This window comes from Haliaeetus leucocephalus, unplaced genomic scaffold (assembly GCF_000737465.1).
Source record: "Haliaeetus leucocephalus isolate CR32 unplaced genomic scaffold, Haliaeetus_leucocephalus-4.0 Scaffold556, whole genome shotgun sequence".
In the NCBI taxonomy this organism is placed as follows: Eukaryota; Metazoa; Chordata; class Aves; order Accipitriformes; family Accipitridae; genus Haliaeetus; species Haliaeetus leucocephalus.
In genome coordinates, this window is record NW_010972992.1 from 1,327,848 (window position 1) to 1,355,438 (window position 27,591).

The following is a 27,591-nucleotide window of genomic DNA, read 5'->3' on the forward strand; positions in this document are numbered from 1 at the left end:
CCCCCCCCCCCAAGTTTGGTCATTTTTACCAGCCTGTAGCTTGTAAAATGTGGAGCTGCAGTGCTGCTACAAGTTGCCCATCCCTGGTTTTGTATAAGCAGTAGATTTTAGAGCTTGTAAAGACTTTCAGTGTTAAAGGAGAAGCCAGTACATTTGTGAGAAATGTGGTGTTTCTGTTAGAGTCTTGTGTACCTGAGGAAAGTCCATATCATGCATGTGATCGATTATATATCTTCAGTTGCATCACTGTCCATACTAATGTCTTTCTGCCTTAGTAGTGTTGTTTTAGAGTAACCAGAATGACTGTAGCTCAGGAATTTTATCACAGAACTGTGATAAATCTATGACAGATTTGGTGTCCCTGTGTTCAACCTTAAAAATGCATTTTTCTCATGTAGGAAAAAGCATAAATATCCCAAACCAACATTTTCCATAGCTCATAAATCTCTTCCTGTCACACACATTTGAGTTTGACCCCTTCCAAGTCTCTGTATCCTGCTTCATCTGAGAAGTCCATGTGTAACGTCTGGAAATTAAAGTGATTGGACATCCAGGTCTATTCTAGTCCTTTTTGACCCAGGGCCAAAAGAGCATGCTCGGACTTGCAGACCAGCAGTCCTGACGCGGACGTAAGTTCACCATGACGTGAACCGCTGGGGCTGCAAGTGGCTGCGTTATCTAATTAGAAAATGATTTCTATCCTCTGACTACTCTTCCCCACCTGCAGGAGGAAGAGGCGATGCCTCTTTCATCTCCCCATAGCATCAGAGATGGAGAGGAGGCGCATGGCAGCTGCTGTCCTCTTCCCAGCTGCCGGCTTGGTGTAGCTGCTGTTTGTTTGCTTCATACATCATCTTGGTTCTCCATCTCTCTTTTGGGAGAGATGGTGCTAAGCCACAGGCTGCTAAACTTAAAATTTTTTGAACAATTGGAGAAGAAACTCTATGGTTTGGCACAAGCCTTGGAAGTTGGCCATGTTTTTTTGGAGGTTGTTGCCCACTGCTTGGGGGCCTGATTAGAAGAAGTGAAGCTTCTCTGAGTGATGGGTGGGCTTTAGATCAGAGCCTGGATGAGGCTGGGGTGCAATTTCTTCTTCTTCCAAGTTCTTCATTGTTTAATGTCACCAGTTTTTGCTGGCTTTTAGGTGAAACAGCCTTTTCTGAGCTGAAACCTTACTTTCCCCTCTGCATCTGGAGAGTTTTTCTGCTGACTGTCCTGTGCTGAGGCAAAAGCACAAGCTTGCCTTAAGACACCCATTGTGCTGGAGCAGGGGCTTGAGGTTACAGCTGAGCCAGTAAAAGTGTAACTGGGATCACTGAGATGAAATAAGAGCCTGGCCTGCAGATCTCCCCTCTGTTGAGACCAACTGGATAGTTACGGCTTTTGGCCATTCCCCTGGTTCAGTCGAATCCTTTTGTCGCATGAAGGCATCACCATGTGCTTTGGGTCACCTGCTTTCTCCTCCTGGTCTCCATCATCAGCAAGCAGCAGCAAGGCACCATGCTTGAGCAATTCCTGTCTAGCTGTGTTTTTGCAACAAGGTCTGCAATGCTCGACTGGAAAAAGCTATTTTCTGCCCAAGAGCGGTCTGATGATTTGCAACTACAGCTGGAAGGAAAGAGAGCCAAGAGCTGGTTACGTATAGAATCATTTAAACTTCTTTTTGAGCGTTTTCCATGAGAGAAGATACTAGCGATGTAAAACGTTGGAGTGCTGGTGACATCTTCTTCCTGTTACTTCATGCTGAATGACTTTCCCCATTAGAAGTGGGGAAGAGTTGAAAACAGCCAGGGTTTCAGATTATGTTTATGCATGGTGCAGCTAATCCAGGCACTTACCGGCTCATTTTTGCAGTCTGAAATCTATTTTAAGATACTACAATTAAGTCAAACAGGATGAAATAAATGTTTTTCAAGAGGAGATTAATAAGCATGAATTTTTATCAGCTGTAATTTATATGCAGAGCACAGCAGTGATGTCCAATCATCTACTCCAAGTCAGGTATGCAAATACTTCATTGATTAATATCCAGGCTTTGTTTTGGTTAGGTACTTCGAACCACATTTGTTAATCACAGAAGAGCTCTGAAATTGTGCTCACCAGAAAAAGTTCATTAGTGTAACATAACTGAAAATTTAAGCCCACTTGAACCAGGAAATTCAAAGTTATTGTCCCAACAGCATCTCTAATTCATTTCTTTGGAGCAAGTGTTGTATCTTGGATGAAATTAGATGATGCCTTAACAACTATGCTCAGTGGCTGAATTCCAGTAGTGGTGGATGTTATAATTTTGAACAGTCTAAAATCAGTAAACTTTAAATATTCAGCCATAACTTTGCTTGAAATGTGCTAGTGCTTTTTTTGTATTCCCTTTCCCCAGCTGATAAAAGCTGTGAACAGTGAGTGTGAACTTCTTGTGAAAATACCTGCCTATTGAAATGCTCACAGTTTAGGGCAGCTCCTGGAATAGGTGCGAGGGGGCTATCGTTACTGTTGTCGTCTTCCACCACCTCTTTGGGTCAAACCCTGCACCTTGGGGGGGGTGGTAAGATTTCATCTGGTTGAACACTCAAAATGCAAACGTGTAATCTCCAGGCTTGATGAAATATCATCTAGTCAAAGTGACTCCCAGTCCAAAGTATGCTAAATGCTAGTAATGCTTCTTTCATATTGATGGCCACTATCTGGTTCTGTAATCTCTTTATTTAAATTACACAAGCACAGAGGGAGAAACTTGCTCAAGAAGTGCATGGAAGCCACTGCCGTAGACCAGTCCCTGTCCCAAATTCTACATTTGAAAAAGAAGCCATTTTATAATAATAGGTTTCAAAATTTTCTTTTTTTTTCTTTAAATTTTGATTTTTATTTTTTTTAACTGACTCAAAACCCGAAACTTTGATAACACAAGCCTGAAGCACCCTCTTCTCTCCATAGATTAAGTGCTTAACATCAAAAAAAAGTTGGACTTGTCCAAAAGATGAGCATCGCTGCCAAGACTCATGCCATGTGGTTTTAGCTATTTCCATGCTTTTCGTATCTCCTGCTTTGGTCAGCATTGCTGACCAAAAAGTGCTTTAGGTGGAGCCTTCCAGCACCTCCACAGTGGTGGCTTAATTGCTTAAAGTTCCTGCAAGAGAAGCTGGCAGTAAGTGGAGATATTATTTATACGTTTTTAGCAGGACACTATTTTTCACACTATATTTTTTGCTGGGAAGTTAAATGGACCATGTATTAAATCTGGCTATGGTATTTACTCAGCACCAACTTACATAGAAGATCACCTTTTAAAGAGTAAGAAATGCTCTTATTTTCCTGGCAAACCTCTTCCAAGTATCAATGAGTTTGTCACACTTTGTGTTTGCTTGGTCTACAGGCCATGGTAGGATAGAATAACACAGAGCAACTCTTTTAGCATCATAAATCATGAGAGCAGTTTTGAGTGGGTTTTTTTTTTCCTAGAAAGTCTCTAAATGCTCCATTTTGAAACGGCAAGCCTATAAGGGTCAGTACTTAAGTACCATTTATATTGCTTTGCCATATCATTCCCACAAAATCCATGAGTGTTTTCCAAATTCCTTAAGAAAACATTTTTACTGACCCAAGAAGTTTCTAGGCTTACAAGTTCTTTGTCCACTAGTCTCATTTGGTTCCTGTGACTCTTAGCACATTCTCCTTTTTCCCCACTGCTTTCATCCATAGATTTTTCATAAAATGAAACTAGTGATCTGCTGAGGGTGAGGGGAAAGCGTTCTTGAAACCTGCTCATTTGTAAAACTCTGTTTTCTTTGGCTTCCTTCAGATTTGGCTGGAGGTAGGGATGCAATTCTTCATCCATAGTCCAGCTGATCTCATTGGGCTTATTCCTGGAAGAGGAGCAATCCCAAATAAAATTTCAACCCTTCACCCTGCTTACTAGTTTTTCATTTTGGTTTTTCCAGATGTGCTTTTTCCACAGTCCTCCTTTACCTTTCTGTTGCCTGAAATGGTGAAAAACATTGAATCGAAGATAATTCATTCTTTATTCTGTACTGTTCAGATGCAATAGCTGAAGAAGCTGTAAATGGGAGCAAAAAAGAGTCCCGGGAAGACGAGCAGGTTCCTAGAGAGTTTCTTTTTTTAGGGAAATAAGTTTTGCATGGATTTCTGATAGCCTGTCTGAAAGAAGGAATTAGACACCCATGTCTTGGGCACTCTGCTGTATTTTGTTTGTTTAAAAATCCCTTTTCCTGTAGATCTTCTGAGAAGTCAGCATGGATGTATAGCTAGATGAGAACAGCCATCTGCAAAAAGCTGCGTGGCTTTCCACTTCAGAGTATTAAATTTAAATTTAGCCCTGTTTTCTTCTGTGCATGGTCCCTGATGCGTGTTTAAGGGGATTTTGCAAATGTGAATAGTTGACTTGCCCCATCTATGTTCACTCTAACGTACACAAGTGCTTTACCTATAAGTTTGGGTGTGTTTGGTGTAGTTATTTAGTCTTACACAAGGTCTTCCTTACATTTGGAGATAAAATACAAGGGATTTTTTCTGTCTTTATCGAACCTTCATGAACACAAGTGAAATGTTTGTCCCAGTAATGGTGGGGACATGATTAGAATATGTGGCCTCCGCAACAGGCCATGGATTTTTCAGTCTGATGACTTTGCTGGTCTTGCAGTTTTGGTTTTTATATATAGAATATCTCAAGCTCGCTCTGTGCTGATTGGGAACCAGCTCCTCCTGCTCTTCTTTAGATTGATGCACAATTGGTCTTATTCTCATACTACGTAGCAGGTACCATCTGTAAGTCTGTAGAAGGCAATGGACTTTTTTTTTTAATATGACCACACAGTTACAATCAATCTAGATTGTTTTCCTAGTGCAATAACAAGTTACTGTGTGCGTGCACAGAGATACATATATACACTATTCATGCATGTACACACACACATTATCTATCTATAAATAAACATATAGAAAAATAAATAAATATATATTAAAATATTTAAGGTGTTTGAAATAACTGATCAGTTGAGAAAGGAGTCAAGTCCAAAAAGCAAATTTAAATTATGGAGAGGTCCAGGAGTCTTGGTGTATATCTGACTTTTTGCAAACTACGCAGAGGAGCATTTCTGCTGCTCTTGGAAGAAGCATTCGGAGAATGAAGTGTGTTAATAACTGTGCTGTGCTGTCTCTTTCTTGCTGTTGTTAACAGTAATCGTCTCTTTTTCCCCTTTTCCTGCTGCCTTTTCCTCCCTCCCTTTCCCATGTCCTTTTTGAATTTATTCAATCGGTCTGTGTATCTTTTCTCTTTATTTTCCCTGCCTTTTGTTTTTCTTTCCTATCCCACCCTATTCTTGTCTCCCCACTTGCTTGCTTGTGCTCCATGTTGCTAGTTTTTATGTTCGCACGCTCATTATCACCCTTTTTTGTACTTCAAATCTCAGCAGCTGTCCAGCCAGGTCCCTGAGCACAGCCCTGTGGTTTATGGGACTGTGGAGAACACCCATCTCGCTGCCAGCACCCCTGTCACTGCGACTAGCAACCCGAAGCAAGGTTTGTTGATGGATATTTCCTTCCTGATTATTTTTAGTCTTTTTTTTTCCCTTCTTTCTTGTTTTAGTTTAAATATTTTTGGCATGAAGACAAGCAGTCAGCAGAAATAGAAGGGGAAAGACTTTTTTTCCTCTAGTGGAACATCTTAACAATGTGTTGCTAAGGGAATTAATTGAAATTTGCCAACATGAAGCTGGTTAAAAATAATTGTATTCAAGCTTATATGTACTAAATGTTGTTTCAGAGCACCTAGCAGCATGCACCTCCTCTCGCCCACGTGCCATCCTTTAGAAACAAGTGTGTTGTCAGTAAAATGCTCTTAGCCAGAGAGTCTTTATACCATTTGGACAACTAGCCATAGTGATGGCACGTAACCAGAGCATCATATGGCTCCTCCAGAGCTGCTTATGTATCCTGTCCTACAGGACATGAGCAATATTAATTAGGAAATAAAAACAAAACCACAAAACATTAGAGTGCAAAGTATCTCATAAGCGGCATAGCAAATTTTGCTGACTTTAGTAAATATGGCACAGATGGAAAAAGTTTCTTAAAGTGATTACATTTCCTTCTCATATCTAAGAATAGATATTTGAAGGGAGATTTTTTAAACTGTTCAAAGAAAAGGTGTTGCAGGAGGGAAGGTGGAGCATGCCAAGTCCCTTCCCACGCTGAAATTTTATAGCCACCTAAAAGCCATTGAAAAGCTGTAGTTAATAATGTGTATACTGTCGTCGTGTTAATGGACTTGGTGTTGGAATAGAGTTGACACCACTGTTTGCTTCCTGGTTATTCACTGCATTGCAGCTTTTGAGGTTTCTGCCTACAACGATGTGTACATGGAAGTCGAGAAGTGCCATCTTTCACTCATGAGTGTATCCTGTAAACTTTGAGCCTGCCGAGATTTTTTTTTTTTTTTTTTTCCCCCACAGTATTTGCTAGAGGAAAACTAAGCTCCAGAGGAGCACAGCTCTAGGAAAGAGGAAAAGAAGCTGCCTCTGATGTTTCAGAAGTCATAGATCCAAATAGCAGCACAGTCACTGCTTGAAAGTAAAGGGAAGTATCCCTGAGGCTAACTTGTATCAGATTCTAAAATTTGCTGAAAACGTTGCTCTTCTACAGCCATAGCGTGGACTTCAGGGTTTTCCCTCAGTGCAAACTGTTCCACGGATACCTGTCTAAACTGCTGCAGTGTCTAGAAATGGTTGAAAAGGGAACTTTTAGAGATCATCTGGTCCCATCTCCCACTTGAAGCGGGACTAGATCTTTGTGCAAAACTTAGATGTCTCTGTCACCTGAAAAAATTGTCGGTAGGTTTAATGTATATCAAATCGACTGTGATTGTGCTGGCCAAACAGAGCGTGCAGGCTCACTGCCGTGCGTTGCTGCTCAGCTCTGGCACAGCTGCTCTTCCCGGTCTGTGTTTGTGTCCCCACTATGCCAACCTGCCCAAGTCCCACTCGCTGCCAGGGACACGCTCTGAGCATGCCGAGGTGCGTGGTGGCACTGGGACTCGAACAACTGATGACCGTGATGCAGGCACCAAAATGCATCTGCCCTTTCAAGCAAGTTGATGCTGAACTGTAAAATCCAGCACTTTACATCACAGTAGTTCAACCCTGTGTATAAAACCTTGTATTTCCAGGACAAGTGGGTCTTCTCCCTCTTCTCTCGCTCTTTAACTTCATCGCTTTGTAGGCAACTGGAAGTAAGTGGTCTTTATTTAGTTAGTTACACAGGTCTGACTGTGCTGGTTTAAATATAAATCAGGGCTTGGACTGGGATTTAACACTGATGAGCTTTCCTGTGTTTATCTCCATTCCATCCCAGAAAGATTCAAACATTTGTTCCAGTCCAAAAATTGCTAAAGAGCACATTTATGTAAGCATTGCAGAGAAAGAGTAAGCCCTGAAATAACACCATTAGCATTCGACTGTGGCCTCGGGGTGGGGGAGAGCAGCAGTGGTGTCAGTCACTGGACAGAGCGAGTTAAAGGTGAAGGAAGTTTAGACACCATTAAAATTATTTATTTAAACAGAGCTAGTGACTTGGGGGGCACATCTTTCCAGAAATATATGCCAAGGTATCAAAATAATTTTTCACATTGTGCCTGATGTTGGGGTTTTTTTGTTCCAAAACAAAAATAGTCATAGATAGGGTTGCGTGGCTTTCTCAAGCAACTGTTTATTAAAACCAGTATTATTGCTTCCCTTAAGACCCCTCCGCCGCATTCATTAGTGGATCACATTCTCCCTTGTGCCCTTCACCTCGTGCGCTCGTTTGCATCAGTTGAAGTTTGGTATAAAGCTATCATTCTAATTTTGTGATATTCAGCGATCATTTTGCAGTTATTTATAACTGCGCGCAGCATTTGGCCCGTTTGCTGGGTTAGGGATCAGGAGCAGAGCATGTGTGCTGTGCCAGCAGACCCAGCCTCTGTTATTTCTCACTGCAAGTATCTGCAGTCCCTGTTATTTTTGCATTGAAGTCATTAGCGAGGCTGAAATTGGGATTGCATTGCACTTAATATCCTTGTTTTTTTCTTTAAAAGACAAGCATTTGGCATTTGCTGCTTTTAAAGCAGCTTCTGGCTTTTCAGGCTTCAAAATTCATACATGATTTGGAGGAATATAGGAATTGCTACTGTAATACCTTGAAAAGTGGCATTATTTTGGGGCAAGCAGTTAGCTGTCATTCCTATAGATGCCCCAGGTGCATATATATCAGCCGGGCTGCAGAAGGCAAGGATATTGCTGGAGAATTCAGGTCAAGCTGATGGCAGAGCGTGCAGGAACCTGGCTGCAGGCCAGGCTGGTGCAGAACTTGTAATGGGGTATAATTGTGCATGAAATCAGGGCTGTTCACGTTTACTCAGCTTGCACAGGTTCAGTGGGATGTTTGGAGGAGTATTATTATTTTTTTAAAACTCTCCGCAAATCCTGCGATGTATCAGACATGGAGAATGTATAACACAGTTTGTGAAAAATAGTTTAACGTCAGATCCCGAAGTTTGGAAAACTTTCAGTCCCTCCGCTGACACTATGACTCAGTAACGTGTGCTCCAAAAACTGCCTGCGAAGCCAGCATCTGTACCGCCTCGTGAATGTTTGCATCGGGACAAAAGATGGAAAAATGGCAGCAAGCCCAGCGATTATTTTCAGATAAACACTGCAAAGCAGAAACAAATTCCTGTATCCAGTAAAATCTTGCCTATCCACCGCTCTGGGCAATTGTTGCCACTGCGACCACCCAGCAACCCAGCTCCCTCTCTGGCTTTAATGTCTTTGCATGGAGAAGATAGTAAGCATCTGTCCTGCTGAGTTTGTAAAAGTATTTCTAATGAAGAGTAGTTTTGCAAGATTTGTATTTATCTGGAGATTTTTTTAAAATATCTATTGATGGAGCGACCTTTCCTCCTGAACAGCCTAGTGCTTCCAGTAAATACTTTCTAAATATAATGTGAGGGATGATCTTGGCATATTTAGGAAAAGGGATCTGATTCAGTTTGGATGAATTGCATTGATTTTTGTTTTCCCTTCGCAACTGTATGTTGTTTCACGTGACTGTTTCTGTAACAGTTGGCAGGGATGAACGTTCCTGTGCCAGGACTTTGAGATTTGTTCTCAGTGGTGGTCATTCAAGATTTACTTCTCATTAGCCAAATCTGGTCATTGTTCTTCTGAAATTCCCCCTCCTCAGATTACTTTTCTCCTTGAATTTTGCACACACAGCCTGTATTGGTGGCTAATATATTGGCCAAATAAGGTGCAGTTTGAAGAAAGTGTGTTTAAACCACTGGTTTTAAAAACCAGTTGTGTATTTTTGCTGTGTTTTTTATCTTTTGGAATTCAGGATGTTTTTCTAGACACTTCAAATTTTTTTTTTTTTTTGAGCAATCTCGTTTGACTTAAGGGAGAAAATATCTAGGCAGTTGTTTATAGTGAGCTGTAAATGTCAAGAATGCTCCATGAGTTGTCTGCAAAGGAGGTTCCAGAAATCGGAGGTGACACATTTTCCTTTCTAAACCAGTTCCCGTGTCCCTTTTTCTTCCATGGAGTCTCTAGAATCAAAATCAGCTGTTGGGATACTTTCTCCCATCTTTTTTCCTCATTTATCATCCTCTTCCAAAGCCGTCTCCCAACGTGCCTCATTAAGTTGATAAACTACTGCTTTGGCCGTGGTCCTCGCTGTAACGCTGCTGGGGCTGTCAGCGGCTGGAAGCAAAATTCTTCATTGCTCTAGCTATTCCTAAAGATGGGGCTTGATGCTCCAAGCGGTTTCAGATCAGTTCTCCTTCAAAACCCCTTTCTCCTTCAGCCTATCTGTTGAATAAGCCCCAAATGGAAAGCCACCAGAGCTGGAAAAGACCAAGCAAAGCCATACCTGTTCAGTTCTACCTGAATTCTGATGATTGGGGTTGGTTGTGGCCTTTGATTTCCTTATCTGAACAGCAAGCTTTGTGCCTCTGGCTTTTCCAGAATTACTTTTTGCTGTCGTGGCAGTGTCCCAGAGGAGTTCCACGTTGCTTCAGTGCTCAGAAAGCCTCAGGGCATTTTGCGCTGGTGGAGCAGAGCAGAGCTCCCTCCCCGAGGACAGATAAAAGCTGACCTCATAATGGTGATTAGGAACTGAACTGTTGAGTCCCTGCCATCTGTACGTTGACTTTGAGTGATACCTGTCTCATCCGTCTTGCAGAGTTGTAGCACGGAGGTGCGTCTTGTCATCAAATCGGAGGTGAGAGAGGGTGTAGTAGAGATCCTAAAAGATCCCATAAAGCCAAGATCTTTTAGGATCTTGGCTTGTACTTTGTTTAAAAGAAGTGGGAATAAATGCGTTATTTGGAGTTGCAGCAGACCTTTGGGAGCTGCGTGATGGTCATGGCAGGCATGGTATCACAAAGTCTGTTGCTAATCACAGGATAAGTACAGGGACATCTCTGTGCACAATATTTTGGGGTTTGGTTTGACACACATGCATATTTCACTGTGCTTTTCCCACCCTGCTTGATACCCTCCGACCACAAACATCAAGAGGTAATGGTGCTGTTCTTTGATGGCAGCTGTGCTTAAATCCCTTTTTGGTTTTGCTTTCTTTGGGAAAAGGTATCTTTGATGAAATTTAGAACAAAAAAAGGGGGGATTGTGTCCTTTAGTCTGCTGTGCTGATGGGTGATGGAGTTGAGCAATAACAAGTGGAAAAATAAACTAGATGCATCACACGTATTAGTAATGGCGTGACACATGGCATCCATAAAATAATGGCCCATCATCAGTCATGGAGTAGTTTCCCTGTTTTACAAAGAGGGAGAACAGTCGCAGACAGCACCTGCAGGTTGCCGGTGCTCTTGCCAGTGTCTTTGCCTGCAATGTTTGCCTGCATTTTAGAACGTGAGTTTGCCTAGGTCTTGGTGTTAAAACCCTGGGCTCCTTTGAGGCAGAATCCAAGTAAAGCGTATTTTTGTCTTCTGTAATTTCTGTCAAGAAAAATTCTATTTTCAGCTGCAGAGTTTCTGCAAAAAATCCACATTTTGTAACATACTTATATGCCTTTTCCCGTAAAAGATGGCCATTTATTGCAAAGCCTGTGAAAAATAGAAGCAGCAGTTGCATTTTCAGATTTGCCAGCTGCAGGCTGTCTGGACTTTTCCTTTAGGTGCAAAGATTAGCTTCAGGTGCCTCTGGTGTCTTCCTCGGAGCTTCTTGAAAAGTGAGCAGAATGCAGGCAAAGGGAACCAAGGTGGCTTAGATACAGTGGAGGAAAATGGAGTTGACTTGCTGTTTGTAATGTTGGCTTTTTTTTTTTTTTTTCTTTCCCAGAAGAGAAGCCAAAACCAGATCCAGTATTAAAATCTTCTTCTCCAGTCCTCAGACCAGAACCTACTGGGGAGAAAAAAGATCAAGCTGGCCAGACGACCGAGTCCACCTCAGTGGAAACTCCACCAGAACTTCCTCTTGCTCCATCACCAACCCCGGCTGCTCCCGTTGCAGTTGTTTCTTCTGCTGCTGCTGCTGTTGTCACCGTTTCTAGTAAATCCACATTCATAGCTGACTCAGAGGAGAAATGTGAACTCGCTTCCCCAAAAGAGGAGGCAATGCCTATATCTAATGCCGCACCCTGCACAGACACATCAGACCCTTCGCCAGCAGAAGAGGCTGATGCCGAGGTGTGCAAGGAGCCTAGTAGTGTAGCATCTAGTGATATTCAAGTGACTGCTAGTACTAATCTAATTAATGAAATGAACGGAGTTAGTGAAAAAGTAACTGCTGCAGAGAGCGTAGTAGATGTAGCCCAGATGGAAGTTGCGCCATTGACTGTTGAGTTGGAGACACCAGAAGCACCTCCAGCAGAAGTGGAAAGCGTGCCATCTTCCAGTGCTCTTCACGCTGCTCCCTCTCCTCCTCCAACCCCACCTCCCACCCCTCCGCCTCCTTCTCCTCCAATTTCTGTTGCTGCTGCTGCTGCTGTTACCACTACAACTCCTTCTCCGCCTCCTCTTCCATCTCCTAGTGCCCTCCCTGTTGTTCAGGGAGATTTAGAAGGAGAGGAGAGCACAAGAACTACTCTTAACGAAGAGGTAAAAGATACTGAAAAGAAGGAAGAGACAGAAGCAGATGGGCAACTGGAGGAGAGCGTGGAGGCTCAGAGTTTAAACTTGAGCAAGAGTCCTGTCCCAGGTAAGCATTTGGCACCGTGGTTGTGTGCAGTAAACTGGAGGATGAAGGAAAGGCGTCCTTGGGGTGGTTCTTCCATCAGATGTTTCCATTTGTATCTGCCAAAAAAAAAAAAAAAATCTGATTCTGCTGCATGACTATTACTGGGATTGCAAAATGCTAATCTTTGTTTGCAAAGACAAAAAAAACCCCTCATAATTGTTCATAAAAGAGGTAGCTGATGTGGATGTGTGTCCCAGGGTTGGCTGGGTTCATGTAGGCTGCCAGCGTTTTGCTGTCATGGTGATACAGGGCAGCACTCCCCAGTGTGTTAACAGGATAATTCAAAGGATGCTGCTCTTGTTCTCTCCAAGATGACTGGTCGGTTTGAGGACCTGTTGCTCTGGATTTATCAGCCTGCACCTAAACCAGATTAACATTCAGACCCTGAAGCCCTGTGGGTGAACCTTCTGAGCCAGCAGCTTCTGGAAACCAGTGGGGTGGGGTTTTTTCCCAACTATAAAAATGTGTCATGGTGTTACCAGATGTGGGTAAATGACATGAACCATTAAAGCTCTTCCAAACAACTGAAGCACAGAGTGTCACACACCTCAATCTGCCCAGCCTTAATTAATGATGCATCTGGTTTTCCTCTGCAAAAGTAACACGTAAGGGAAATTCCCCCTTCTCTTCACTAGGCTCAGCTGTTCTCATTTCACTATTCTTGAAATTTTCAGAAAACAAGGTGCTTGAGTTCGGGAGCCATAAGGACTTGTCACAAATTACTAAAAATTGAAATTTCTGTAGCTGCCTTTTAAAATCCAGGCTATTTCTGTGAGCGTTGTTACCTGCCTTTGGTTTCAGTGCCCTATCGCATCGCTGATTTAGCATTAAATTGATTAGTATAGACAACTGTCTTTTTATTTGCTGTATTTTCTATAGAAAACTGCTTTTTTTTTCAGGACTTCCTGGAAGTGAAACTGTGGACAAGAAGTTAAACCAATCAATTACTTGTATTTAACTGCTGGGGGGAGTATAATGGTGGCTATTATGCACGCCTAGCAGCGTTAAAGCATTTGAATGTGTTGTGTCTTTTACACCCTGTTTCGCAGTCCTTTCAGAGCTGTGAAGCTGAGGTTGTTTATTTAAATATATCCTTTGAATTTGGTGAAGTTTGGACAAGAAACAAAGGAGAAACAGTAGGCTGTGATTTGGATTTTTGGGGTTTTTTTAAAGTAACATTTAGAATGGGGGGGGTAGTTTATTCTTTCATAAGCAAGTGATAGATCTGTAATGGTATCAGTAACATCTAGGGCTACACTCTGCTATGGATTAAATTAAATGAAAAGCTGAGATTGGCCTTGTTCCATATTTGTGTAATGCTGCACTAGGTCAATATGCTGGATCTTAAATAAAATCCAATATCTGGAGAAGATCAGAAAGATCCCTTCACTATACCAGCCACACGGGGATATTTTCTGTTAATCTTTTTCTATTTTTATTTTACTTAGGTCATTTCACTGCTCTGGCACTTGTTCTTTCAATCTGAGCTACTTCATAACACAAATTAATTTTCTTACAAAGTGGAGAAATGGGACTCTTTCTGTAAATAAGGTTTTACACAGCCGGGTTCCAGCTTGCAACATTATTGCTTCCTTTGTAATGTCCTGTCGTTTAAATTAAAAAAAAAATTACAGTGTTTTGGGCTTTTAATTATGCAGAAGATTAATTTTAATGCTCTAATGTCATTAGGCTAGACAGTACACGTTAGCCAATAGATTGGCTTTGGCAACAGAGGAACAAATATTTCTCAAGTCATGTAAAAGATCACTTGAAACTTTGGTTACTGTTAAAAGCTTGGTACTTCAAGGAAACCAAAATACTCTCCAAGTCAGTTTTTTGTGCTTTACTCCTTCTTCAATGATGTGTAACTGTATTGCATTTCTCTGCCAACCTTTTCTTGAGCAATAATTTTCCAATTCTTCTTTGGAGGGAGGAAGAGAGATTTAAATAATGTAATCTGAAGGTGACTGCTAAATCAGACGTCTGTCTAGGCTGAACAAGGAATTGCACGTCTCTGCCATATGCTGGAAAATACAGGTGCTGAACTTCAGGAGCAAGGAGAAAGGGCTATAGTGTTTTGTTTTTTTTTTCTTGGACTAAAGGCCAAGAATCTTTTTTTATGATCTCTGGAGTTACGATAGAAATTGGGACAAGGGAAACTTCCCAAACACGTGGTGGTAAGTGTGAGCTCTGTGACTTCTAAGAATATTTCTTTGGGGTTTTCAGCAGAAGTGTGTACTTATTACAGAGCAGTTGGGTTGGCCACAAATCATACCACTTTATTCCTTTTAATGGTAGCTGATCTGATTTGACTGGGAGGATACTCAGACTCAAGACCTCTAAGAATAATCTTAATTGCTGCAGAACTTACTCCTCAGTGTCCTTTTCATAGTTTATAATCTGGCCCGCCTAAAAATGTGGGGGTTTCTGAATGACACATTAATCCACCTCCTCCCTGATGTGGTCGGGCAGTACTGTTGAGGTTTGCAGGTGTATCCCATATTTTGCAATGGAGGCGACAGCTTTTCAGGGATGAATGAAATTATTTGCTTGTTCCTCAAGTGTTTTACAGAATACACCTTCTATCTAACAGGTGGAGAAAAAATACTTTTATTTTTTGCTCCATCAAGCTCTGTATAGAGAGAGAAACAAATGTTCAGACTGCAGAGGCTTTCCCTTTAACATCTTTATTCTCCAGCAGTTCTTTTTTACAGCTTAGGAAAATGAATTTTTCAGTGTTTGCAGGAGGAGTCCAGAGCTGAGCAGAGCTGACTGTTTTGGGATCTGGGGAAACCTCTGCTCTTTCTTTTCCACTGGCATCAGGTCTCCATCAGATTTCCAAGGTCAGAAGATGTCTACAGGAACACCTCTGTTATACTCTTCTTATTTTGCAGAAATTGGAGTGCATATTGGTTTTCCTCTTTTATTTGGACTATATTCTATCTACTTTTAATGTCTGAAGTTGTATTAGCCTGCATAATGAAGATAACAATTTTAGTGCTTCAATCTCAATGTCTGATAGTAGCCGGTTCATCCATAGCCTGCTCATCAGCATCGTTGGTCTTGCTTATAATCCCCTATGAAATGGGGAAGATTTAGTGGGTTTCAGAGCATTAAACCACTGAGAACCGCAGTGTTTTATTCTGCAAGCAAGATGTTGTACCTGGGTGGATGGTTTCTTGCTGCTGACTGTGTTTCTGTTCTGAGCATTCGCCAAAATATGGGGTTACAGGAGACACACGTTCACCCTATTGCGAGTGTGCAGGCAGCAGATCTCATTCCCTGCCTGCTCAGGAGCGATTATCTTGAGGTTTTCAGGATGGGCAGAGCTGTTATCTGCAAAGGACAAGAGCACGCAGCTTTTAAAATAATTAATTCCTACTCATCTTCATTACAAGGAAAAAGAAATACAGATATTATCAAGAGAGGAACTCGGCTCCCAGCCTGCGATCATTACTAAAAACATTGCTCCAGTTAAAAGTCATCAACAACACGCAGTTGCTTTTGTTACTAAATTCTGGTTTTTCCCTAGTAGCTTTGCTGTCTGTGGTGAGAGACCAGCACTTCTTGGGGAACAAAACAGGAAAAATTTTTTTGGTGGAGTAGAATTTCTAAAGAAGAAGGCGCTACCAGAGACTTGAAGCCTTTAGGACATGTTCTGAATGCCTGCCTTTGATGTAATCTTTCTATCATGGCTATTACGAGAAGCAAAGAGGAAAATAAGAGATTGATGTCTGTCCCAGGCAGAACTCCTAGGAACATAGGAAGCCAAAAGAGCTTAATACGCATTGAATTCAAAGGGCTGTTTCTTGCAGAGCTAATTTATGAGACGTATTTCAATATAAAGTAGCCCAACTGACTGCAAGTCCCTGGGTTTCTTAGCTGTGGAGGCTCTAACAAGCAATTTGGGGCAGTAACTGGAAATATCTTGGGAGAAATATCTCCAGCACCCAAAGCCAAAGAGCCGGAAACATAAATCAGGTATCGCCTTTTTCTTGATTTGCTGCCATAGCCCACTGGAATATATTTTCTTTCCCATGAGCTGTAAGGCGATGGTGAGTCTTTGCTTTGGTTTTTAATGGCACATTGGCTAAAAAAATAAAAACATAAGAGCTGGTATTAATTTATGCTTAGCAGTTGGCACCCGCATCAGAGAGGAGGCTGCTTTCTCTCTCTGGCTTGATGGGTTGTGGACTTGCTGGGGTGGGTATTGCCTGCAGAAAGATGTTCCACTGAAGAACATGATGTAGCTGGAGAAATGGGTTGAGGTGGCGTTAGGGTCTGCTGAGCAGATTTCTCCAGTGGTGATATTATCACCCGTAGTGATGTCCGGGATAGTATGGAAATAAGGATTTTGTTAATCTTTCCAGTCCTAATGTAGATCAGTATTGTCACTCCTGTTACTGCTCTTATTTTTGTAAGCAGTGATAAACAAAGAGCTCACGGTGTTGGTTAAGCAGCAGTATGCTGGGTCTGCGGGTGTCCCTTCTCCAATGGAACAAAATTGCCACCTAACGTGTCAAAGAGGACTGAAAACAAGCTCTGGAAATGTGTGACTGCAGGCAAAAATGAACCTCCATTTGAGAACAAATTTGATTATTGGTGTGCATGCAAAATGCTTAATTTGAGGGGACAGGAAAATTGAGAGAAAGACCAGAAGTGTCAGGAGACCTCCCTTGCCGACAGCCAAACTAGACATGTTACCTTTTGGTTTCAACATGGCTCACGTTGTGCCTCACAGCTGAAACTCAATTTTCAGATAGCGCGGTTGTCCTGGTTGGGTTTTGGGTTTGGGAGAGTTGGCATCTAAACTCACTTCAATTTTCTGAGCATACACTAGCATAAATTCTCCTATTGAGTCAGTTCCTGTAGTAGAAATGAGAACTCAAGAGAAAAAAAATCTGATGTCTGCTATTTTAAGAGGGGAAAAATTGAGCAACGTCTCTGGAGATCTTGCCGGCGTACCCCAGTCAGCTCTGAAATACGGCTGGGTGTTAGTATGGAGTTACAGGCTGCAAAACTGCAGGGCTAAGCGAAGGCTGCTGCCGTGTCTTTGGATCAAAGGCAAGCGTCCTGCCAAGCATCCTCATGCAGGGGAGCCCCAAAGCAGGAAAAGGATCTGCACGATTAAAACAAGGCAAAAGCTGCGAGACTGGTTCAGGAGGCTCGGCAGGATCGCATCCTCTATGTAGCTTGCTTTTGCCCCCAAAAAAGGTGAAAAAAATGCATTATTGAGAAGCACTAATGTTGGCATCCTGACAGCTGGGGAAGGAAACACCCCAAACCTTTGCCGACTCCAAATCCATGACCCTGAGTTTATTTCTGTGCATTTAGAAATGAAACGTTTACACCATGGATGTTTTCCATAGTGTAGTTTGAGCTTGAGTGGAGTGAAGTTCTGTAAAATTAAAAACTTTGGGGTTAATCAATTAAATTACTTGGTTATGGCAGTATTTAGGTCATTACTGTGCAGATGTGACCCCCTCCTTGAAGAAATCCCCCCAAAGTGTGGAATTGACATCACCAAACAAGAAGGCATAGTGTCTTGGCAGTGGGGCTTGATGTCCAGCCTTAAAACAGCAGGTTGACTTCTGAAAAGCACTGAATTTTCACTAAATTTTAGCAGATTTTGTGGTGGAGGGAACTGTGGAGCCTCAGTTAGGTCCATGCTTTGCTAAATCACAGAAATTACCACCTGTGTGGACACCTGGTCCTTACCCAACCCCTATTTCACCCCAAGGCGGTGAGAATAACTCAGCTATTCTTGCGAGGGTACAGCGAACTTCTGTTAGCAGTAATAAAAGCTAATCCCCAGTTGCGTAAGGCAAAGCCATTTTGCAATCCATGTCTGCTTGGCCGTTTCTCTACTCTCCTTTGAGCCCCAGGAAATTCAGGGTTACTGCTGGGGCTCTGCCCTGCTCTTAAAGCTTAAAGTTTCTCTGTAGAGTGCTGGGATGGATGAGGCGTGTGGGACTTGGAGTTTGGGAGACTTGGATGATTTTTTCCAGCTCTTCCATGAACCATGAGTTCTGTGAATGACCAGAGGATGTTTGAATATTTGAATTAGACTACTTTTTTTTTTTTTAACTAACGTTTACTTTTGTGGTGTTTAGCATGAAGATAAAAATCTTGTTACCGGCAATGATAGCTCCTGTTGCACTTTGGGTTGGGGCTAGTGTACTGAGTGTCGTGATTTCTACAGCCCGCAGTGTTTCTGCAAGTCCATAGTCACTCTCCAAACAGAGGAACGCTGTTAAGAAGCCGCTGAGGCTCCTACATATCTTTTGGGGCAGTGGGAACATAACAAATCCAGTTTCCTCTTTGCCCATAGGAACAAAGTAGGCCATTATTAACACTCTTTTCATTTATCTGTAGTTGAAGAGCCTTTCAAAATTGTATTTTATTGTGATAAAAGAAATGCGCACTGTGGTTTTTTTCTGTAGTATCTGTTAGAAACCAAAGGCTCGAGCTGGAAATCTGTTTGCAGTAAACTTCAATCATGAAATCAATTCTGTTTATGCTCTGTGTTAAATATGCATATGTGCCTAGTATCAGAATTTAAGCTGGTAGCACTTGCAACAAATTATGAGCATATTGGATTAATGGTTTTGTCTCCTCTTAATATATTGTGTGGTTTCTTTTACCCTTTGGGGGGCTAAAAAGTGATTAGAGTAAATCACTGCTGATCTTAGAAATATTATATGGTGTTTTCTTTGAATTGGTTGGCCAGGGAAATTAATGAATGGTGGAGTTGTTAACCTGCTTTTAAATTGAAATGTAAATCCAGCTCAGAAGAGCCAGCAGTGCTGCAAGATTGGAGGAATTGTCCTTTTGGATGAGATACTGGAATTTTCGGCCTGTCAATGGTTATAGTCCAGATGATGGTTAATTCTTGTAATATTTCTTGCGAAAAATATGTTGAGAACAACCTTCACTCCTATCCAATTCTTGATCTTTCAAAAAAATTCAGTTTCTGAAGGTTTTCTTTTGCCCTGCGTGATCCTTATACTGTTGGTAATAAACTCCTTGCTATCACAAGTACCATTTCGAGCTTGAATGAGCAACTTGTAAAACAATTACCGTGTTTTAATGTCACACTAACAATTGTGTTATTACCACATTGAAACAAAAAGTGGTAATATGAAGCTGAATCCTCCGCAAGGCTGGAACTGCTTCATTTTCCTGTATGTAAAACCAGCACGTGAGAGGGAAGTGCATCACCCACGGACAAATTTGCTCCGTATAATTTAGTGTTGTAATAGATGTACACTTATATTGCAGCCCAAACAGCTGTAACTGCACCAAAGACGTGGAAGAAACCAAAAGACCGGACCCAAGCCACTGAGGAGGTGATAGAGGCGGAAACAGAGGTAAGAGGGAACCACAGTATTGCTTTATCCAAATTTAATGATGAAGTTGCTCTGTTTAAACTGTATTTTAGACACATTGCTTCCTAGTTGTCCTGCAAGGATCCAGAGCAGACTTTTGGGGAGGGGGGTGTGGAACTGTGATATTCCCCAGCATTTTAGTCTGTTCCCTGTTGAAGCTCTTCAGTTTTCTTCCTTCTGGCCTAATTTAACGACTCCCACCATTCAGGAACATGTAACTGCTGTCCTTCCAACGAAGGATGAGCTAAAAGTGGGTTTAAATCCCTTAGCGCTACCCCATTTGGGTCCCAGGCCACTACAGTGACATTTAGCAGGTAGTTCTGCTGCACAGTGATGTCACTGTGATGTCACGGCCGAAGGTTAGTTTTCCTGATGACCACCTGATGGAGAAGCTGGGAAAGGACAACGCTGAAGTTTTCAGGCAAAACCACCTCCACAGTAATTAGATGAGTAAAGAAAATCTCCCTTGCTGCCATTCTGGTAGGGATATTGCAGGAGGAACCTCTTTGTTTAATGTCTTGGGTAAAATTGGGGTTAGAATAGATCACAGAGGGGGTAAGAGAGTAAAAATGTAAAAATTCAGACTGCCCTGTGCATATATAAAACCTGATGTCGTCCAGATGTCAGGCAGAGAAGCGTTGCTTCTTCGCTCTGAATTTTTGTTTTATTATTATTCCTCTGCTATTTCCTCCACAACTTTCCCTCACCACAAACATCGTTGAACCTTTCCGCTATAAAAACATGTTGCTGCAGAGTAAATCTTTAGTCTAGTGGACCGTACTTCATCCTTTGTAGAAGCAAGCATTCGCAGCAGATAGGCTCATTTACACATTCCAAATGGTATATAAGTGCTTTCCCCTCTGTTTGTGGGGGAATAGATGCTTAAAATGCTCACGTGCAAGGTATCACACTGCGACAGCTGGTCTGTGCGCAATGGAAAAGCTGATGATTGGGTAATCCAAGGAAATTAAAAGCATCCCTGTGCTCGTTTTCAAGCCAGCGAGCGAAGGATGTCGCTGGGGCTGTGCCAGCAAGTTTATGCTCTCTGTACGTTTTCTTCATTATTTATTGGAGGAGTCTTGTCTCCTGGACCACTCTGTGTTTTCACTGATGTTAATTTTTCAGAGTATTCCCTTAAAAAATCTGCAAAAAGCATTTTAGGGTGCAATGCACTCAGGTAGGGAGGCAAAAGGATTGAAAGCCTCTCCCGGAGCATCCTCAATTAAGTCTTTCCTTTGTTTAATGCTTAGGCGTGTTGGAGTTTCTCCCAGGAGAAGTGTGTTCCTAACACCGCCTCTGTCTGAATGCAGAATAAGGCTGTGTCCTTGGAGAGCTCTAAAATTAACAGCCAGGGATACTATTAATGCTTTTCCTGAAACTGAGATGCTGAAATTGTGGCTGTATGTCACATTACCTTCTTTATCGGGATCCGCTGCAATTAGCAGCATACATTTAAAGGAAGGATCCCCCCAAAATGAGCGTGGCGTGCCCTTTAAGGTGGCTGGTGAGCTGCAGGAGAGGAGAAGAGCGAGGTTGCCTTTCCAGGCTGAGATTGCTCATGGCTGTTGTGCTATAGGGCTTAACAGTTCCTTCCATCCGATCCCAATAGCTCCTGGGTTTTTCACAGGCAATGCTAAGCCTTTCCAGTTGCACTGTTAAATATCAGTTGGTTATCTCCGGGAACAAACTGATAAATCATCTGGCTGTTCTGTATGTTGTTCCATATCGCTGTTTAAGATGCATATGTATTCCTGCTACGTGCAAAAATGCTGTATGAATAAATGAAGAGCCGTTTCGTGTGCTTCGAATTTTGGCAGGGTGTTTTTAACGTAACCTCTGTGTTTCCATCTGTTGCTTCAGCCTAAAGTAGAAGAGGAACTTTCAGGTGACAAAGTACTTGAATCTGAACAGGAGAAAATGAGCCATGGGTTTCAACTGGAGAGAGACCCCTCTGAGCTTAAAAAAGTGAAACCTGTGGAAGAAAATGGAGAGCAGGAAGCAGAACCTGTCCGGAATGGTGCCGAGAGTGTTTCAGAGGGAGAAGGAACTGATGCAAACTCAGGCTTCACAGAGAGCTCCAGTGAAGGGCCAGTGTACCAGTATAAACCAGGTAAATCCTGTTTCAGACTCTTGCATGTTCACTTAGTTTTCTGCCTCCCTCCTTTAAGAGCTGCTAACACCCTGTGCATCGTCCCTGCGGAAGGAAGGATGTTTCCAGTGGGGCTGGAAGGGAGTACGGCATTTCACCATGTCAGATTCCACCAGGATCCACTAACCAGTGGGCTCAGAGAGACCTTCTGGGGAGCACGAGAGGAAAGTTGTTTTTCTCTTGCTGGTGGTAATGAAGAGAAGAGAAAATCCCAGATTCCTTGAATTTATTGCACGTGTGGATGTTGGTTGCGGCACAGTGGAAAAGGCGGCGAATTGGTTCCCCTGCGATCGACAGCTGAGGACGATCCAAGAAATTCCATATAAGTGGACATACTTCTTAAATAAGAGATTTGAAAGTTCCGATTGGGTCCTAAATATGAGTATGTGAGTTTATACAGATTTAATTTCCTGCCTAAACAGTTGCATAGATCTTCAGGTTTCTAGAAGAGTAAGGAAAAGAAAAGAAACAGTATGTGGTTTTCAGTCCAGGCTCTGCTATTGAACTGTGAGCATGCAGTTCTTTTGATAAAATAATTCAAGTGCAGGCTCACAGGATACAGTCATTTCGTTGCTGCTTAGCACTGGATGTAGTATTCCTTAAGGGGTGTTTTTGTTATTTATTAAGGTATTTAATTTGTAGACCTGAACTTCTATTAATTCACCCCATTAAGAGACCTTGAGACCAACTTACTTCTCGGTTGCTACTAATTTTTGAGCCATTTCTTTTTCAGGTGAAGCTCTCTCAAAATAAATTAGTCATTTTCTTAAGAGCTCAGAAATTAAAGAGTATAAAACAAGATAAGGAAGGACTGTGAAAGCCTAGACAAAGTATTGGGAAGGAGCACCGCTGTTAAGTGATTACACTGTGGTTGCTATTTCAGCACTGCTTTGTTCTGACTAAGACCTGAGTTGCTTTTCTTTTATTAATTTGGTGCTATTGTATCATTAGGAGAAAATGTAGAGGCCTCTTGATAGTTTACCACACACTTATGGTAGCTTACCAGTTCATTAGTTAAGCACATCTTGAAGTTAATCCATAATTCATCAGCTGTCTCTCCGAAACACTCGCTGCAGTCAGAATGATCCCAGTCGGCTCTGGATGTCCTTTCACTCAGCTGGAGGGGTTGGATCGATCCCTTGGAAAGCAACACGCATCTGACTTGTCTGCTGTGAAGCAGACGTAGCCACTTGGTGCAATAATCCTCGATTTCAGCTCTGCCCTTTCTAAAAAGGGGGATTTTTGCCTTTTGGTTGACCATAGGAGGAATCGTGTGTTACATCCCAGTCTCTCCCCTTGTTGGGGATCCAGGAAGCCTGCCTGTGATGCTGCCCAGCTGCTTTTCACCTTAAAACAGCTTATTAAGATCTTTCCAGGAGGAGATGACTACATATAAACTGTTTCTTGTTGCTGTCGGTACTTTTCCATGATAAATGGAGGGTGGTGGCACAGTGGATAGGCAGCTGACTGGAAATTCTGGCTGGGATGCAGCTAGCCAGCCAAACCATTTTCTGTACCCCTTTATCCCAAAGCTCTTTAGGAGCAAAACTGTGCAAAGAGCTAAAAATTGTAATTATTTTTGTACATTTTCTTTTCCAATATTAAAATCCATCACTTGAAATAAGTTCCTGTTCGTGGCCTCTGTGGGGATGAGGATGGTGAGAACCCAGAGACCTAAAGCCAGTGATTAGGGACTGAAATAAAGAAATAATAGAATACCTTAACAGTGAACCTAAACGGCTGGATAAATGGAAAGCAATGCCATTTGGCATCAGTGAAATACAAAGGTGGCATCTCGTACAGATGTTTTCCTTCAGATAAAAACGTGCCGCCCGCTTAGGGGCCTGACTAGTCAGCCTGGCTGCTGAGCAAGTCCACGTTTTCATTCCTAACTTCAAACAAACTGTGTGGCTGGCAAAGAAAATCCTGTCTCTAGGCTACCAGATGCTAATTTTCCTTGCGCTGAAATGGCTGTAGGTTTATATTTTGATTTGCATCAGGCAAGGTCCTTTCCACCACAGTTCTCTTGCCCAGAAAGCCCTCTGAAAAAATGGGTGAAAAGTTGTAATTTTTAAAGCGTGGCTTGTGATTGTGTGTTTTCTTTTTGTTCCCACTGTTATCTCCAGTGTGGGTTGTTAAAGACTTGGTGTTTTCACATTTTCAAAGGATATTTTTGTTCTGTGCGGTGCTCTCCTCTCTTCAGCTCTGCATTTATTGCTGTGTTACACAAAACCAGCTGCTTTAACTTTGCTTTTTCACACAGAAACTGGAAATCGTCCCTTTTTAGTCCTATCACACGAGCGTGCTAAATTCAGAGTTAAAATGAGATGACTTGTGTTAAAACTGGAATTAGTGACTAGTTCTTTTTGTGGTTGCTGCTGGAGTTGGCTATATGCTCCCCATTGTTTATGTTCCTTTAATGCAATGTGTATTCCTGTCCTCACTGCCTTCAAAATTAAAATAAATTAAAATTTCCCAGGCAGCTGTTGCATTCTCTTCCATTTGGTTTTACCAGAAACACATCTGGGAGAGTGGAGGTTTTTGTTACCTATGAATCTCAGGCACCTTCTCTCCTTATAGAGCAGTGGAAGCCCCTGGACCCAGAGGGGAAGAAGCAGTATGACAGGGAGTTCCTCCTGGATTTCCAGTTCATGCCTGCTTGTATCCAAAAGCCGGAGGGGCTGCCTCCCATAAGTGACGTGGTTCTCGACAAGGTGAGAGGAGAGCCGATAAAACAGGTGCGTGCAAATTTTTTATTATAAATAAAGATCCTTAATGCATGCTTTATTCCTGCACCGTTTTGATGCAGACTTCTGTTGGGAAGGGGAAATAATTTGGCTGATGCCATATCACAAAATTCCTCAGAGGCGTTGGTGCCTGATGAATGTGCACAGATGATTTAAAAACTGATGCGTTTTTAATGGTCTCTATCTGGATTAAGTTCTACCGGGTTGTTACTAAAATTTAAAATGATACAGCCATGAAGACCTAAGGATATAAGCAAAGCAAGACTGAACAGAGAGGCAGTGTCTTTTATTAGATCAATTCTATGGGTAGAAAGCATAGGCAAGCTTTTGGGCAAACTCTTTTTTTGGTCTGAAACAGTTGTGTCACTATTTATGAGCTGATCTAATAAAAGATCTTTAAAACCTCAAATCTCAAGAAGTTTATTCTATCCAGCCTTATTACAGGTGTGATTTTCTCTGCTGTATGTCTGCACTTATTGAAATACTTGTTACTTCTGAAGTGGTGACACCAAGACCTTGTTCTCACCTCAGTTAGAACTATGTAGTTCATTGATTTTGATGTAACCACTACAGACTCACTCTTAAAATTCAAGCACAGATCAGTATATAGGCGATCCTCACGTGCAGAAACATTTCCACTCTGAATTTCATACCCAGACAAATTGTAAAACGCAGCTTTGTTCCCAAAATGGTTTCATCCACCTACTAGTTCTCTGTGATTGCTTCTCACTGCTCTGTCTGCTTTTGAGCTGTCTTTGCTCAGTTGGCCATCTGTCTTGTTAACACAAAAGACATTTGTTTGAGGGAAGGTGGCAGTTTTGTGATCCTAAACCAAGACTATCACATTCATTTTGCAGAAGATGGGCCTGTGTCGCCATAATTTTATCCTCCATAAGCCATGCTCAGCCTTGAAATGTTTCTGAACTCCACCTATTTCCTCAATAGTCACCTGCAGAAGATGTATTTAAAATTAAATGCGTATTTTTAGTGTAAGCATGGATGCATAAAACGTGCACGGTTTGTTGAAAGCATTAATTTGGATATAAAATATAAATATTGCAGTTTAGCAGAGATTGTCTGTGGACTTGCATGAACTTTGGTAGCTGCAGCACCTGCTGAACAGATCCTGTTTGTTTGTTCTGCTCCATGATGCAGGTCAATCAGCCGAAATTGCCACTGAGAACTCTGGACCCTCGGATACTGCCTCGAGGACCAGACTTCACGCCAGCCTTTGCTGATTTTGGAAGGCAAACCTCCGGTGGAAGAAACGTACCTGGAAGTGTGAGTTTACCCCAACTTGCTAATTTAAAAACTGGCCTTAACACCGATGAAGTCCATCCTCACGCTTTTTGGCCTCTTCCGATGCTCCAGTGGTTCTGGTTTTGTCAGGATGAATGCAAGGGTGATGTTTTCTTGGCTGTCAAAATTTAGGCAAATTAGAAAAACGTTGTGGATGTTTTTAACTGGTATGTATTGGTCTTAAATGGATTTGATCTCCCTCCCCTTTCTCCTGTGCGAGAGGCATGGAAACATGTTTCCACGCTGAGGACCTGGCAGTCACATGTGTGCGAATGCATATTTCTTGTACAACAACCCGGCGTCAGTGTGTGTCATCATAGGAGTCTATCTTATAAAACGTGCCAATAGGGCAAATGGATTTTACTAACCAAAAAAAAAGAGTATGCACAGCACCTGTGTATGTTCTTGCTTTCTCTATGCTTCTACATGTTGCTTTGCTTCGGTCACTTCATTCCTTGTTTTCCTGTCTTTTCCTCTGCTTTCCTTTCACCTCCTTTTCCCTGTGTCTGGCTTTGCCCAAACTCTGAAATCCCTTTCCGAATTTTTCCTTCTTGCCTTTGCCGTCCCTTGTTCTTGGGGTGCAGGTGCCCCCAGCACGGTGCCACCCAGTCAGCTGCAGCTGAGGATGGAGGCTGCCTCCATTAGGTGCAGTCATTGATTTTTTTCATCTATCTATCAAGCTACATCCAATGTATCCATCTAGATACATTTAATAACATAGCCATCGTTTATCTTTCAAAACTGCTGGTTTCAGAAGAGTTCACTGAATAACCTTGACTTCCAAGCGTGCAGATTTCCAGGAGGCTTAGAGTCAAACCCGGCGATTTTGAGTTGATGTAATATTTCTGGTTTGAGAGCGGTCTTGTGGCTGGTGCCTCAGTTCTGGGGTGCGCATTCATGTCTTGGAGTAGCTTCGGTGCCGCAGTTTCTCTCGGAGCACCGCCCAGTCCCGAAACCTCGAAGCTGTTTGAGGTCGACACCGCTTCCTATATTTAGGACTTGCAGGCTGTACTCCGGCGCTTTCTCTCCTTTCGTGCGCTGAATGTCTCGAGCCTCTTGGCATCTTGGTAACGTCCCTGTCGCTCTTTCTCTTTCCGCAGGCCTGCAAAGTGCAGAGCAACCCTGGATTGCCTTCCCTGGCTCGGTGCGGTTCCCCAGCATGCCCTCTCTTGGTCTCGCCTCACCCACCATTGAGGAACCTGCCAATAGGGGTAAGCCAAATCCCCCCCTCTCCTCCCCAGTCTTTGCACCTTTTTGTAGAGTTGTCTTTTTCCCTAACGCCCACTGTTGATAAAGAAAGACTGGCAGAAAACTTTACAAAAAGGTGCAACATTGTTTAAAAAAAAAACGAAACAAGACTTGCATTGTACCCCTCTAGGCAGTCTTCAGTGGTGGGTGGGACATCACCAGCTGAGGGCATGCTGGGACGTTGGCCTGAGCGGGATCCGCGAGGGGTCTGCACTTTGCAGACCTGTGGAAAGGGGGAGAAAAGGTAAGTCCCGCTTACCCCGTTCATTTGGAGCATTCAGCACATAACATACATCTTACATTTGCGCCTTTACAGAGTAGAGCCTTTCTTTGCGTTTTTCTCGAGGAGGGTTGGAAGGTAACGTTATTTAACAAGCTCTGCTGTCCTGTGACGTCGGTGGTTATAGGATGAGAGGGTTTGCAGCCCCGAGCAAAATCAGACGTTATCTTCTCGTAAAGCATGGCAAAAATCTGCGTGTGCGCTGTCTGTCCACTCGGTCATTCCACCTCTA

At 42.4% G+C, this 27,591-nt stretch overlaps 1 protein-coding gene across 8 annotated transcripts in view; it reads left to right on the top strand.

Moving 5' to 3' along the window:
* Window positions 1-27,591, top strand: part of EIF4G3 (eukaryotic translation initiation factor 4 gamma, 3) — a 105,097-nt gene that overhangs the window by 47,542 nt on the left and 29,964 nt on the right. For 6 of the 8 annotated variants that reach the window (XR_774961.1, XM_010577195.1, XM_010577198.1 and 3 more), the window contains 7 exons: window positions 5,427-5,535; window positions 11,352-12,209; window positions 19,530-19,618; window positions 21,497-21,746; window positions 24,366-24,523; window positions 25,688-25,813; window positions 26,932-27,042. Coding sequence is in view for 6 of the 8 variants with exons in the window: in XM_010577195.1 (XP_010575497.1) it covers window positions 5,427-5,535; window positions 11,352-12,209; window positions 19,530-19,618; window positions 21,497-21,746; window positions 24,366-24,523; window positions 25,688-25,813; window positions 26,932-27,042 (1,701 nt within the window). In the remaining 2 variants the exon portion in view is untranslated. Of the gene's footprint in view, window positions 1-5,426; window positions 5,536-11,351; window positions 12,210-19,529; window positions 19,619-21,496; window positions 21,747-24,365; window positions 24,524-25,687; window positions 25,814-26,931; window positions 27,043-27,209; window positions 27,324-27,591 lie in introns of all 8 variants that reach the window. The other 2 variants (XR_774962.1, XM_010577196.1) reach the window with 2 other exon arrangements.